The sequence below is a fragment of the Mya arenaria genome, chromosome 14, assembly GCF_026914265.1.
Source record: "Mya arenaria isolate MELC-2E11 chromosome 14, ASM2691426v1".
In the NCBI taxonomy this organism is placed as follows: domain Eukaryota; kingdom Metazoa; phylum Mollusca; class Bivalvia; order Myida; family Myidae; genus Mya; species Mya arenaria.
In genome coordinates this window covers 5,910,224-5,925,215 of record NC_069135.1, presented here as the reverse complement: position 1 = coordinate 5,925,215, position 14,992 = coordinate 5,910,224, and the positions used below count along the sequence as shown (strand labels likewise).

General features: G+C 34.5%; 1 protein-coding gene across 4 annotated transcripts in view; it reads left to right on the top strand.

Moving 5' to 3' along the window:
- LOC128216985 (cyclin-dependent kinase 17-like) overlaps positions 1-14,992 on the top strand; it is an 81,810-nt gene that overhangs the window by 58,721 nt on the left and 8,097 nt on the right. For 2 of the 4 annotated variants that reach the window (XM_052923758.1, XM_052923757.1), the window contains exons 8-15: positions 618-680; positions 961-1,084; positions 2,630-2,690; positions 7,566-7,625; positions 7,971-8,174; positions 12,300-12,342; positions 12,954-13,044; positions 13,852-13,929. In XM_052923758.1, coding sequence (XP_052779718.1) covers positions 618-680; positions 961-1,084; positions 2,630-2,690; positions 7,566-7,625; positions 7,971-8,174; positions 12,300-12,342; positions 12,954-13,044; positions 13,852-13,929 — 724 coding nt within the window. Of the gene's footprint in view, positions 1-617; positions 681-960; positions 1,085-2,629; positions 2,691-7,565; positions 7,626-7,970; positions 8,175-12,299; positions 12,343-12,953; positions 13,045-13,851; positions 14,986-14,992 lie in introns of those variants that run through there. The other 2 variants (XM_052923759.1, XM_052923755.1) reach the window with 1 other exon arrangement.

Genomic DNA, 14,992 nt, shown 5'->3' with positions numbered 1-14,992 from the left:
GTCTGTATCTAATGGTTTACTGTTGTTAAAAGAAATTTCAACCATATTCTTGTGTAATTCATTGGCGCCATTTTATTCTATGAAAAGAATCACATGACACGGGTAAAATTCTTTGAATGAATCTTTGCAATTTTAAGGCATCACTGATGGGAAATTTCGCAATAATATTACCGGTAGTTACCATTTATAGCATTTGTGGCTAAACAAACACCTGTATAAAATATCAGAAGATTGTTTCAGATCTTCCGTACCCATTAATATCAGTATAATAAAGTTGTCCTACTGTCCAACCCACTGTCCAAGACATCTGTCAGCTTTACCCTCACCAAATATTTTGATTACAACTTTGTGATGGCAGGACACAAAGAAATGAAGTAAACATGCATGTCGTAGAGATAGTTTGTGGGAGCAATTATTTATAATGATGTTCTGGGTTTATATATTTTTATTGCAATGACATATTGACCCAGAAATATCAGAGACAATTTTTACAATGTCTCTAGTATAGTTCATGAATGTGACTTCGTGAGCTGAAAAAGACTTTACAAGATAAAAGACCATGTTCATGTTGTGATTCCAGTGCCATTATTGTTGATTGTGATGTTGTTGTTTTTCAGGAAAAGGATCTCAAGCAGTATATGGATGACTGTGGGAACATTATGAGTATGACAAATGTGAAGGTTAGAGGATACTTTTCCACTTAAACCAAATCCTTATCAATAACTCATTCTAGTTTGACTATTTATAAATAAATTATGCTTAAAGGTACATTTTTGGGTCTGCAAAGTGTAATGTATCTTAAATGATGATTTCCTAAAATTAACTTTATAACAATTGTTATTAGAAAATTTTGTTTGTTGAACATCATACATAGAGTGAATTATCCTCTTATACTTAAATATTTTTTTTTTCATAGATTTGTCTAAAATCAATCGATAAACATTGTGATGTTTTTTCCAGATATTTTTGTATCAGTTGTTACGCGGGCTGGCCTATTGTCACAAACGCCAGGTGCTTCATCGAGACTTGAAACCCCAAAACCTCCTCATCAACGAGAGAGGAGAGCTGAAACTTGCAGACTTCGGTTAGTTAGTTTGTCACGAAACTTGCCTATTTTGGTCAATTAGTTAAGTGTAAATGCATATATCTCTGATGAACATGTCAGCATAAATTCCATGAATATAATTATAATTTATGTTTGTTTGAATATGTTTCTTCCCAAATATATATTCAGATAATTGGTTGTCTCTTTGTTGATGTTAAAATTGCTAAGAAAGTTGACACCAGGCCAGTGACCATCTGTACGGACTAAATTGTTTTATAATGCAAGAGATTAGTCTTATTTCTACTCCAGTATACCAGATTATAAGTATCTTCCATGGCCGAGAGTGTAAGATAGGTTCATTTTGACCTGAGCGTAGGGTGTTTTGCGGAAACAAGGTTTACCGAGTTTCCGCAAACCAACCCTGTGCGAGGGTCGGGATGAACCTATCTTACATGAGCGGCTATGGTAGATGCTTTTTCTCCCACCTCAGTTAAACAAAATTAAGTAAAAATGCAATTTTTTGCTGGAATTTTTTATGCTTATTGAAAATAATTGCGTATGGATATGCGATAATTCGTGGTTGTTATGGATATGTGCGCAGTGATTCAGATTATGTTTATAGTCAAATTTGTCTTTAAATAGTTCTAAGGAGAGTGAAGCATTATTTCTTTAAAGGTGCGTGAAAACTGTTTTATGGTGACATGTGAAGCGAGAAATAATAAATTAGCATTCTAAATATTGCCACAAGACGAGGTTTCCATGATGCTACAGACGACAGTCTTCAACAAGGGAGGTAATTACAATGTGGCGATCATTAAAAAGGAGTTCCATACGGGCATTTTATCTTCGCCCGTGGACAAGATAAGAATTTCTAGCATGGTTAAATTATTGGATCTACTTATCTGAGGTGGGAGAAAAATTAAGCTCAAATGTGATAAAAGATTAAAGCTTATAAGGTCATGCTCGAAACAGACACACCTGGGGAAAAAGGGGTCACCTTTAACAAAAATACCACTCTTAAAGCTGTACTCGCACAGATTGACAGTTTTGGCATTTGTTCTATTGTTTGTGTCTTAGTAACAGCTGTTAATTGCATCAATGCCTTCAATCCAGTCATATAAGATACTTTACAATGAAACAGATCTCAATTGTCTGAAAAACTGTCAAAAGATCATAAGTAACGCTTTTAGAAAAAAACCTCATATATTTGTCAAACACAAATATTAAAAACTGCAATCTGATATGTTGTGAGCAGTCTAATTACACTGTTTTCCAGAAAATTGCACAAAATTAGGCTCATTCTAAGTCAAATAATAAAAAAAGATATCAAAACTTTCAATATGTGAAAGTGCAGCTTTAACTTTTGTTATCATCCATGTGAACAAAATATACCATTATAGATTTGCCACAAAGCATTGCATCTCAAGAATTCCTGCAAATCAGGTTTCACTTTCATATAATTACCATATTGTTTGCATGGAATATTGGCGCAATTAAAGTATCAGAATTTCAGACATTTTGCTGATCTTTTTCCCATAGGGACACTGATTGACCTTAACAACTGTGTTGTGTTTTGATTTACAGGTCTTGCAAGAGCCAAGTCTATACCAACCAAAACATATTCCAATGAAGTTGTAACTCTGTGGTATGGTATTCTTTTGTTCTCCTATGACTGGTTATTATTTAAATTGGTATTGTTTTTAGCTTGTCTGTTTTTCAAAGAATAAAAATTGAGGTAATGTAATAAACTTTGTGTCATCATCATCATCATCATCATGGGTGGCATGTGGGAGAAGGATTGTTATTGTGTTGGATTATTATTGGTCCCAAGTGGCATCATCATGGGTGGCATGTGGGAGTAGGATTGTTATTGTGTTGGATTATTATTGGTCCCAGGTGGCATCATCATGGGTAGCATGTGGGAGTAGGATTGTTATTGTGTTGGATTATTATTGGTCCCAGGTGGCATCATCATGCACAATCTTGAACCGTGGCCATAACTAAAAAAACAGTCCAGATTTTCAAATTATAAAAGGTACATATTTTGTGGTCCTCTTGTTTGTTATTGAGACAATGCTGTTTGATGTTATTTCATGGACATGTTAGAACATTCAGAGGGGAATCACAGTATTTGTGCTATTCAGTTTATACTTAAAAACAAGGGACTGTTGACGATGATGTTTTGATATTGCTTCAATTTTCATTTTTTTTATTTAGCAAAAATGTTCAGAAGAAACTGTTAGATGAAATTGCTGTATATTTATTCACACATTTACTAGAGAAGCAATAACTGTTGATGACAACGCTGTTCAATGTGAATCATTGGCCACCTACTGAGGGACATGGCTTTGTTCGTGACAATGTCTCATTTGCACTTGCACAATCATTGATAAACACGTAGGGATTGACATAGACGCTAACCTTCTTGAACTGAAAATAGGTGTGCAAATGAAAACTGCGAACAAATATTTTTGTTATTGGAGAATTTAATGATTAATAAAGAATTTCTTCAAAACATCAACATGAACAGGACTGTCAGTGACTCTGAAATAAAAGCAAATTGTTTATCTTGACTTAACTAAACAACAAGATTCAACTTATCAATACACGTCTATATCTGTTATGGCTAACACTGATCTGCCCCATGTGAATGTTGGTCCTAAGCAAAACATTATAGTGTTCCAACTAATCTTGATGCACATCGAAAATGGGTCCTCGGAGCAAAAAAAGAAAGATGAAAAATGTACTATGAGTTTGGGCTAGAAATAAGGACAGTAACACATCCACATTCTCTGTCAGTTGTTTGGCAATTGAGAGGCTGCTGTTTAAGGGAGATTACTTGCATTGTTTCCTTTTGAAGAAAATACTATTATCAATCAAAAGGCTTCTGAGGTTTTCTTTAAAACCATGTTTGCCATTACTATTTCAAAAAATGCTTTCAAAAATTTGATAACAAAATAAAAGCTGTCTTTTTCTTGAAAACAATAATTTGATCTTTAAAATGACAGTTTTGTTAATCTTTTTACATTACACGGCACTAGCATTTTGAAAGATAAGTGATATTTATTTTGAATAGGAACAAAGGTTTAAAAAATGCATATTAATTCTAATGACTGAAAAAATGGATTATGATGAATGTTTGTGGTTGTCAATTTATATATAAGTACATAATATATTGCTTATGCTTTTAAAATGTCAAATGAGGGAATGAGTTATCAAGCGCTACACAATGATGGGGATGGCGTCATATAGAGGTTTTCCATCAGAGGCAATCGTTTTCAGACATTTTAACGAGTTCAGTACAGGAGTTTCTAGTTTTATTTTCAGTCCTTAATGGCATTTTGTTTTATAACTCTGTTAATGGATACTGTGCTATTGACTTATGTTTCTAAGACAGGAAGAACCCTAATGTAGCATGCATTACCAGTAGTGACAACGAGTAGATGTAGCCTTATCTTTACGATCAAAAACCCCCATTAAACTTTGCAATGATTTAAGCCCTAAATTTAATACAATACAATACAATACAATATTCATTTATTTGTAATATAAGGCCTCCAGCCCAAAATACATTCAAACAAGATTTTTCTATAAGAGTGATGCTATACAAAATGTTAAACAATAATATACACAAAATGAGAATATTAATACAAATGCAAACATAAAAATTATTATTATATAGTTGATCAGTTGTAACATAACCTACAATCTTTTTCTATAAATGTGAAGCTATACGATAAATATATTGTTGAATAATGCATAAAATAAGGATAATAACACAAATCCAAAATTAATAATTATTGTATAGTTGATCAGTTACAACATGGTACATAACTTAATGCTATTCACAAAATACATAATGAAAATATTAATACAAGTGCAAACAATATATATTCAATTCGTATATAGATCTAGATCATCAGTTGCAACATAATACATATAAACTACACTCGCAATTTAGGTAGCATTAGCTCGACACGTACGTATATGCATGTATACATTGGGATAGTAAATTAAAACTTATGCATTTATAACAAGATACACATAACAATGAATTAAGAATTAAGATTTTTTCCTAATTCGAATCCCAGTTTAATAAATTTTGCTAAATTAAAGATGCTCTCTTTTGTTGTGTCCGCCATTATAGTTCTAAACCTTTCACGGCTATTTATAACTGTATTAACTTCATCGAAATTCAAATAATTGTCTCTTAGTTCACAATACTTAGGACAGTCAATTAAAAAGTGAACTTCGTTTTCAATCACGTAAACGTTACATTCGAGACAAAAAGTACAGAATCTAAATTCTCGGTCGATATAAGAATGTCTTCCAGTCTCTATTTTTAAATCCTGACTACTGCAACGAAAGTTTGCAAGGGCACGTTTACACATATATGGTAAATTTAATGACAAGTAACACTCGGGAGCCACAGTTGTTTTATAAATGCTATAACACAATGCCTTCGGTGAACTGCTAATATCTGATAGTATCTTCTGTCTGGAACAGTCTGAAACTCTAGTTTTGAACAGTGTTAGGAAACCGTCGGGGTTGCCTACACCATAAGCGGTCCATGCATAGCCAAAGCCAAAACGAAACAACAGGCGTTTTACATGCGTTGCCCACGTTGTACGTCCCTGCTCATCCAAGTTTTAAGCATTGCGTAACACTGCTTCGGTAAACGTTCTTCCGACATAACTGTTAGTTTGAGCCAATAGTTTACACAGCGTGTCATGTAGCTGACGTTTAGAGGGAGACGTCCACATTCACTGAGGGCGAAAAAGTCAGCTACGTTGCGATTTAAACACGATATCCTTTAACAAAATAACGTGTGCACTTTTTCAATCTGATTACATGTTTCATAGCCCCAGATTTTAGATGAATACACGAGAATGGGTTTTACCATGGCGTCAAATAATTTGAATGCATCTGAAAGACTAAAATAGCCAAACTGCTTCTGGTACGTGTAAATCATATTAACAGCTTTAGTTGCTTGTAATGATAATACGTCTTTCGTCTTTGTCCATGATAGTTTAAAAGTAAAATAAGCTCCTAGGTATTTATAACAGTTAACCACTTCGATGCCGTTACCATTGTATGTCCACTTTTCATAATGTCTTAACGGTCCACCGTTTCTGAATACAATTATTTTAGATTTGTCAAGGTTAATCCTCATACCAGTTTCAGCGCAATAATTACTGATTTCATTAATCTGTCTCTGTAGCTTAATTACCGTATCAGCAAAACTCGAAATGTCGTCCGCAAACAAAAAACAATATAATTCTCCCGATTCTTGCGATACAATTATACCATTTTGACATTGTCTATTTAAATACTTGACAAGGTCGTTAATATAAAGATTAAAAATTATTGTTGAAGTCACACATCCCTGCTTAGTCCCAATTTGGCATTCAAAGGACTCAGTAAGTCCCGTTAAGGAGGTCCCGGTAACCTTAACACATGATTTGAGCTGAGAGTAAATACTCTTAAACAACGTCATGAATTTGCCGTCAGCTTTTATACCCTTTCGCTGCAGGCTTTCCCACAGTTTACGGTGCACACAATTGTCAAACGCCTTAAGATAATCAACATAAAACACATATAGGCGACCTTTCCGTTTGCTAATATACTTTTGGATAATAGATTGCAAATTAAAAATATTGTCTGTCGTGGAGTAATTTCTGCGGAACCCGGCTTGACTTTCATCAATAATGTTATTTGATTCCGCCCAGTTTGTTAATCGGTGTGCAAAAATCTTCATGAATACTTTGCTAATACTATTACCCACTGAAATCGCCTTGTAATTGTTAGGGTCAGTTTTTGTACCTTTTTTAAAAACCGGTGTTATAATACTTTCAGCCCAGACTGATGGGTATTGACCTGTGTTCAAAATGTTATTAAACAACTTGTTTAGGTAGGGTAGGGTAATATGGATTGTGCTTTTAAGCATTTCTATGCGTACTCCGTCCACACCGGAAGCACAACCGCATCGGAGAGATTTAACGCTGCTCACGATTTCGTCATCTGTGATGTCACTATCAAGCATTACGTCTTCTATGTATAAGTTATTGAACATATCTGGATTGTCTCTTGTTTCCGTGTTATCAGTAAATAACTCCCTGAAATAGTGTAACCAAGTTTCTCCCTCAATGGGCACGGATTTACAAGTCTTTCTAACTGAGGACTTGATACAATTCCAGAAAAAGTTTTGAATCAGCTCATTACGCATGTTACTTTTATACAAAAGTTGTTGATTATAAATATTTTGATGGATTATTTTGACAACATTGACAAAAACAGTAATTTTGATACTGCTGCAGCTGATATGATGATGATGATGACGATGGTGATGATGATGATGATGATGATGATGATGATGATGATGATGATGATGATGATGATGATGATGATATGATGATGATGATGATGATTTTGATGTTGATGATGATGATGAGATGAGGATGATGATGATGATAATGATGAAAATTATTGCAAAATTGTTTAATGTTTACCATCATTTCAGGTACCGACCACCAGATGTATTGCTAGGGTCAACTGAGTATGGCACCCCGATAGATATGTGGTAAGTGGACATTATCGCCTCCCTGACAAAGGCAGCTGGGGAGAACATATGTAGCATTGACAGTTTGGTGTTTTCATGTACTTTTGCAGAATAGCGTACAAATCATTATCTGGGGATTTCTCTGTCTAAGTTACCTGTTTCATCAGTTTTAAGTGTGTTAATCTTTGTACATGAACAAATTTACAAGTAAGCAACAACAGATGTTTTTATATAAACCTGATATGATGGTAGGACCAGTTTTTTTAACTGTTAAGTTTCAAGATTCAAGAGTACATCCTGTTTTGTCTAGATAGAAGAAATATTGTTTTACACTGCTTTTCATGAACCCATACTTATATATTACAGGGGTGTTGGGTGTATATTTTACGAGATGGCGTGTGGACGCCCCCTGTTCCCTGGGTCAACCGTAGAAGATGAACTTCATTTAATATTCAAGACCCTGGGCACACCGGATGACTCCATATACCCGGACCTCTCACAGAATGAGGAATACTTATCCTATAACCTGCCCCCTTACACCGCAGAACCCCTCATAAATATCGCCCCTAGGTGAGAGCATTTTTAAAATGGTTGAGTGGTTAGGGTCTCCGACTGAATCATAGCCTGGGTCCCAAGTTTGATCCCTGCTAGGAGCTGTGTCAGTGGTTAGGGTCTCCGACTGAATCATAGCCTGGGTCCCAAGTTTGATCCCTGCTAGGAGCTGTGTCAGTGGTTAGTGCTGGTTATCACTGAAGACATTGTAAATGATTTATATTCACAGTCAACACATGTATATAGCAGATTTTAAAAAAAGAAAGAAAATTAGTCCTGCTCATCATTGTAACATACTATTATTCTTACATTTTCGTGTTCAACATTTATTTTAATGTTTTTTTTGCCAAAGCCAAGCTTTTGGTGCAGATTCCTAAAATTAGCCATAAAGAATGAGTTTGCTTAGATAACCTCTTGTTCCTATATAGCCTATTTTGACTTGGCCTATAGCTCAATATGAATTGGCCTTTTGCGCAATATGACTTGGCCTATAGCTCAATATGAATTGGCCTTTTGCGCAATATGACTTGGCCTATAGCTCAATATGAATTGGCCTTTTGCGCAATATGACTTGGCCTATAGCTCAATATGAATTGGCCTTTTGCGCAATATGACTTGGCCTATAGCTCAATATGAATTGGCCTTTTGCGCAATATGACTTGGCCTATAGCTCAATATGAATTGGCCTTTTGCGCAATATGACTTGGCCTATAGCTCAATATGAATTGGCCTTTTGCGCAATATGACTTGGCCAATTTGCGAGATATGACTTGGCCTATAGCTCAATATGAATTGGCCTTTTGCGCAATATGACTTGGCCAATTTGCGCAATATGACTTGGCCTATAGCTCAATATGAATTGGCCTTTTGCGCAATATGACTTGGCCTATAGCTCAATATAAATTGGCCTTTTGCGCAATATGACTTGGCCTATAGCTCAATATGAATTGGCCTTTTGCGCAATATGACTTGGCCTATAGCTCAATATGAATTGGCCTTTTGCGCAATATGACTTGGCCAATTTGCGAGATATGACTTGGCCTAATGCACGATATGTCTTGGCCAATTTGCGAGATATGACTTGGCCTATAGCTCAATATGAATTGGCCTTTTGCGCAATATGTCTTGGCCAATTTGCGAGATATGACTTGGCCTAATGCCTGATATGACTGAGCCTATTGTGAGATATGACCTGGCCTATAGCTTGAAATGACCTGGCCTTTAGCATGATATGACTTGGCCTATTGTGAAATATGTCTTAGCCTTTTGTGTGTTATGACTTGGCCTTTTGCTTGATATGACTTGGCCTATTGCGCGATATGACTTTGCCTTTTGGGCAATATAACTTGGCCTATAGTGCAATATGACTTGGCCTTTTGAGCGATATGACTTGGCCTATTGGGCAATCTAACTTGGCCTATATTGCTATATGACTTGGCCTATATTGCTATATGACTTGGCCTATTAGGCGATATGAATTGGTCTTAAGAACGATATGACTCGGCGTATAACTGTACATAACATCTGCAGTGCAGGACCCAAAATGAATTTACCCACAATGTAAATTGTAAATGGATTTTTCAAATTCCTCTTAAAAGATAGCCTTGAGACTAAGTTTCAAGCTTAATCTTCAATATGTTTTTAAATAATTAACGAACATGTACTTAATTGGCATACATGCCATATCCCCCGGCAGGGGAAAAAATCCCCCGGAATTTCGATCCATCCCCTGGTCTCCCGGCGGGAGATAAAAATCCCCCGGAATAAAAAAATAAAATAAAAATTGACAAAGTGAAACCACAGTATGTGAGTGAAATTGAATGTAAAGAAACAACTCTGCAATGACTGTTTAAAAAAGGTTTGATAAATACCAAAAGAAAACAAGTGATCAATTAATTAGAAGAAATGATCAAAGGCAAAGAAATATTACTTTTTTGGAAAAGGTAGAAATTAATAAAATTCATTCCATTCTCTTAGTGTCTGAACATCATCATAGCTGATAGTATTAAGCATAATTTTTTAAAAGACTTTGAAGGAAGTTAAATTTAATGTACAGTATTACAGCATGACATGACAGTGTATCATAAGAATATGATAAATCATGACATAAAATAATTCTGTATAATGAAAATGTTAAGAGTTTTTCATAGCGAAATATAATTATGTGAATTCATTTTTTCGTACTTTCGCATCTAAATATACTTTGAAATTTCGCAAACTTAAACCTGCTAAAAAATCCCCCTGAATACCACCAAAATCCCCCTGAATTTTCAGCCTTCTGAACAAATCCCCCTGAATGGTCTCCAGAAAATATGGCATGTATGAATTGGCTTTAATATGGTGCTTTTAATAAACCACCGGAAATACATAGTCAGTTTTAGATTAGTACATATCATTTAAATGGAGAAAATCCGACTTATCTTAAAGATTACTTTTCCTATCAAATAACCGTTCATCTTGTTATGAAAAGACTGGAATTTCAATTATATAATGCAAGGTTTTCTGGCAAAGGTAATAAACAATCCATGTATTCAGCTCAGATTTCAACTGCACCAGAGAAATTGAGGTTGATCAGAGACAAGGTTGTCTCTTGGTTAATAGATCTTGTCTCGGGAAGAAATGTTTAATTTTTTGGCCATTATTCATTGATATGGACTATAATAAAATTCAAAATGTTAAAGCCAAACTCCAGGCCCCAATTATCCAAAGATCTTAATCATTAAAATCTTCAGTAGATTATTTCATTCAGTCAAATTTAACACTTTATCTCAATTTTACAAAATATATATATTTTTTATTCATATCATAAAGATAATTTCCTTTTAAAGTCCATGTTTACTTTACACAAATGATATCAAAGCAAAAATAGTGAGCTTAGCTTGATCCTTTATATAAAGGACTTAGAAGTTTCGAGAAACTGAGTCCAGAAATATTTATGGGGTTAGTTGCATGAGAGTGATTTCAAGATGTAAAATAATGTAGTGGCTTTAGCCACTTAATAGCAAAATACAGTGAAACTGCGTTCCCTCAAACAAGCGGTCGTTCGAGAACCGGCGTTCCCTCAAGGTCGGAGCTTGGTCCCAAACTTTTTTCCTTCTATTTTCATATAAAATATACCCACGCTGCATCAAAACCTAATTATGTTGAGCAGTCGAGCATTATCCTCGGTCCCAAGTACACAAATCGTGCACAAAACCTTATGGCTCCCTCGAGGACACAATTTCACACTTTTTCCCGAACGCGTGTTCCAAAATAAACAATTGCTAGGTGTTAAAATTTTCGCAAGTTGTAAAAATTGCAATGACAGTTGAAAGGCAATTTGATAAGGTGTGAAAAACCGTTTTTCACTGTTAACGCATGACCGATATTAGTTGATATCGGCATTTGAGATGATAATTATGAGAAGTTAATGACGAGAAGTTAACGCTTTAGATGTGGTTCTTTGAATTCACTGCCGATGCTGACCGTGTTCTTCAGACGCTCTGTTCGCTGTCACGTCACATTACGATTGAACAGTTTCGCGAAACCGACAAGATGCGCCAATCAAAAATCCTTGATTTTGCGAAACTTAAATCTGACTAATACCACAATATGTACTGTCATTCAAATGTTTCTTTTTACGAAAATGTGCTTTTTTGTTAAAATAAACATTTCTATTTATTCATTTATTGTTTTTTCTTTTGCGTTTTACATTTAGTTTACATCAACCTTTGAACATATTAGCGATTTCCACAACGCAACACAAAATCGGTGTCTTAGTAAACAGTCTGTTTGAAGACTTCAAACTTAAAATACACTGAAAGATATTTCATATCAAACTGACAAATTGAAAATCGGGTCGTTCGAAACATCGGTTCCCTCGAGGTTTTGGCTCGGTCCCTGGCGACCTCGAGCGATCGCAGTTTTACTGTAGTGAAAATATATATTGTCAGATATAGAATAGTTAGTTATATATATATATATATATATATATATATATATATATATATATATATATATATATATATAAAAGAATAGTAACAATGTTATTTATGACATTCAAAAGTTTGTGTAAATAAAATGAAGAAAAGATCCATGCTTTTTATGGTTGTTCAGAATGTCTCATTTCGTTTTGTACAAACTATATTCATTCCTGTTTTGCAGATTGGACGGGGATGGACTTGACTTGTTAGCAAAGTTTTTACAGGTAAATTTATCTAGAAGATTGAACAAAATTATAGAAATAGCTTAGTACCTAGTCTGCTCCTAGGTATGTACATGTACATAGAAGTACCATCAATCATTCATAACCACTTCTTTAATTGATAGCTCAGGTTGTTTTCTTAATAAGTTAGATATAAGAGATAAAAATAGATTGGCTACATGATTGTGTTGTACGCTGTGAATTAACAAGAATAGCAATGTAAGTACAATGTCAACATATCCTGCTGGGTCTCAAGGTGAAAATGGTCCGATTTAAGTAAATAATCACTGATTACTTTTAACATACATTTCATTTTGAACTACAATGTAGCCCCTATCTAGGGCACACCAAAACTGGGTTTGTCCTTGGAAGTACATTATAGGGTGGAAAATTTCAGCAAAATGCTGTCTTGATTATCAATTTTTTCAAGACTAATTTCATTACTGTTTTCATCATCATCAGCACCACCACCCGGTCAACCACCAATGTCATCATAAGTATTTCCCAAAAGCATCATGTACTACTTTAAGTATTTATTTCGCAGTATCAAGCTCACCAATGTCATGGTATTTCCCAAAAACATCATGTTCTATTTGAAGTATTTATTTCCGCAGTATCAATCTCGATTGAGAACCTCAGCCGGTGACGGGATGCGACATGCGTTCTTCAACTCTTTGGGACCCAGTGTGTACAGACTACCTGACAGTAAGGCCGGAATTACCTCTCTTGGTTTATGTAACATTAATGAAAAATATACGGGCCAATATTGAAAAAGAGGCGCATTTCAGAGAGTAGAAAGAAGACTGTCAGATAACAGAGTCAATATTTTAAAACATATTCAACAGAGCAACAGCTCCTGGTAATAACAGTGAGGCCGCAGTGATCTCCCTGTAGTTTTTAATAGACTAACAATTTGTTGTTGAAATTAGTACATCAAATTCTGAAGGATATTTCTTGCTAAAATTTATATTGTATGTTGCATGTAATAAATTTACATATTAAATGCAAAGGTAAGTTTTTAAATAAAATGAAAAAGTTAAAGTGACACTCTTATTCAAAATCAGTACATACACATGTATAACAAACATAAATTTTGACTGATAAAACTTTAACTTCTTACTAAATAATGCATTCATGAAAAATATTAATTACTGATAACAAGATTGTAACCGTGTATTTAAAAGCAGATAGCGCACAAATTTTAAATGATTGGTGAATGCTAAAAGATTTACTGTGGTCTACTGTATTCTCATAAGGTAGAAATACCATGTTTTACACTCAGTTTTTCAGTCTAAACTTGGTATCCTTCAGAAAAACAATTGTTTTTGACATTTATTCATCCTTTTTCGAATATTAAAACAATAGTAAATATTAATTGTGGTAAAACTTATTTGGGAGCAAGAGTGCATCTTTAATCCATTGAAGATGACCTTTACTGTTAATAATTTCACTCTTTTTCTTTTTAATTGATTATACGACCTCTTTATATAAATCATATTCATTACTTTTCAGCTGTATCGATATTCACCATAACAGGGATAGCTCTACACCGGGACCCAGGAATGAGATCATCAACACTTAATTCCTCAGGTAATAACATGTTTTTCCTGGCTGAGACCTTATATAATATGTGACATTTCAATGTGACCTTGACCTTTTGTAATGTATATCATACTGTGGCCTTGATCTTCTGTAGTAAAATAACAACAAATTTCCATCTTGTAATGCAGTATAATATTTAATAGCACTTTCCAGCCTTGGCATTCGGTAACAACATGCCATTGCACTGGGAATATGACTTTCAGTAAAACCATCATATCACAATCTGACCTTGACCTACTGTTAAAAATTGGACATCACTCTTTGACACTGACCTTTTTGTAATGATGTCTGACCATGAACATTGTCTGACAGAACATCAATAGTAATCCTTGAGTAGAACCAAGATAATGTATAATAAACTCATAGAGTCATATTACATATACATATATATTGTGGATTTGAAATGATTAAAAGTGTTATGTTGTACACTGACACGAATGCTAAGTTTATATAGCTAAATACATCAACTTTTATTTCAACTAATAATTATTATCACAGAAAGAAATTGTATGTCTCACTCACTGCATTTATATAATGTAACCAAAAATGAATTGTTTACCTTTGTAGAGAATAATTCACTGATTTTTGACCTGTTGGGGATATTGACATGCAGGAATTATGGGTCCATTTCATCAACGATCGTGCAATCTGATTGATTGTAAATTGGCTAGAATGCTTTTGCCTTGAATAAACAGAGTTTTTTTATTTTTAACAAATGCTGAAATTAAGAAAGTTTTCAGTCCTTAGTAAAGGGAACAAAAGTGAATTGTGAATATCCCCATTGCCCTACTGGTCGAAATGTTTAACAAGTAGATATTATTTAATTCGTACTAAAAATTGTGATGGAAAGTGGTGTGTCTAGTGGTTACAGCTATAGCGGTTATGGGGTCGAGCCTCACAAGAGGCACATTCTCCTGGCCTCTCATAAGGACCCTAGTACTGGATTATACCCAGGAGTCAGGGGCAGACATGATTCATATCAGCTCTAGCTCTCATCACAATCAAGTTAATAAATAAACCAATATAAACTAATACTTTGTAATGTCCATTT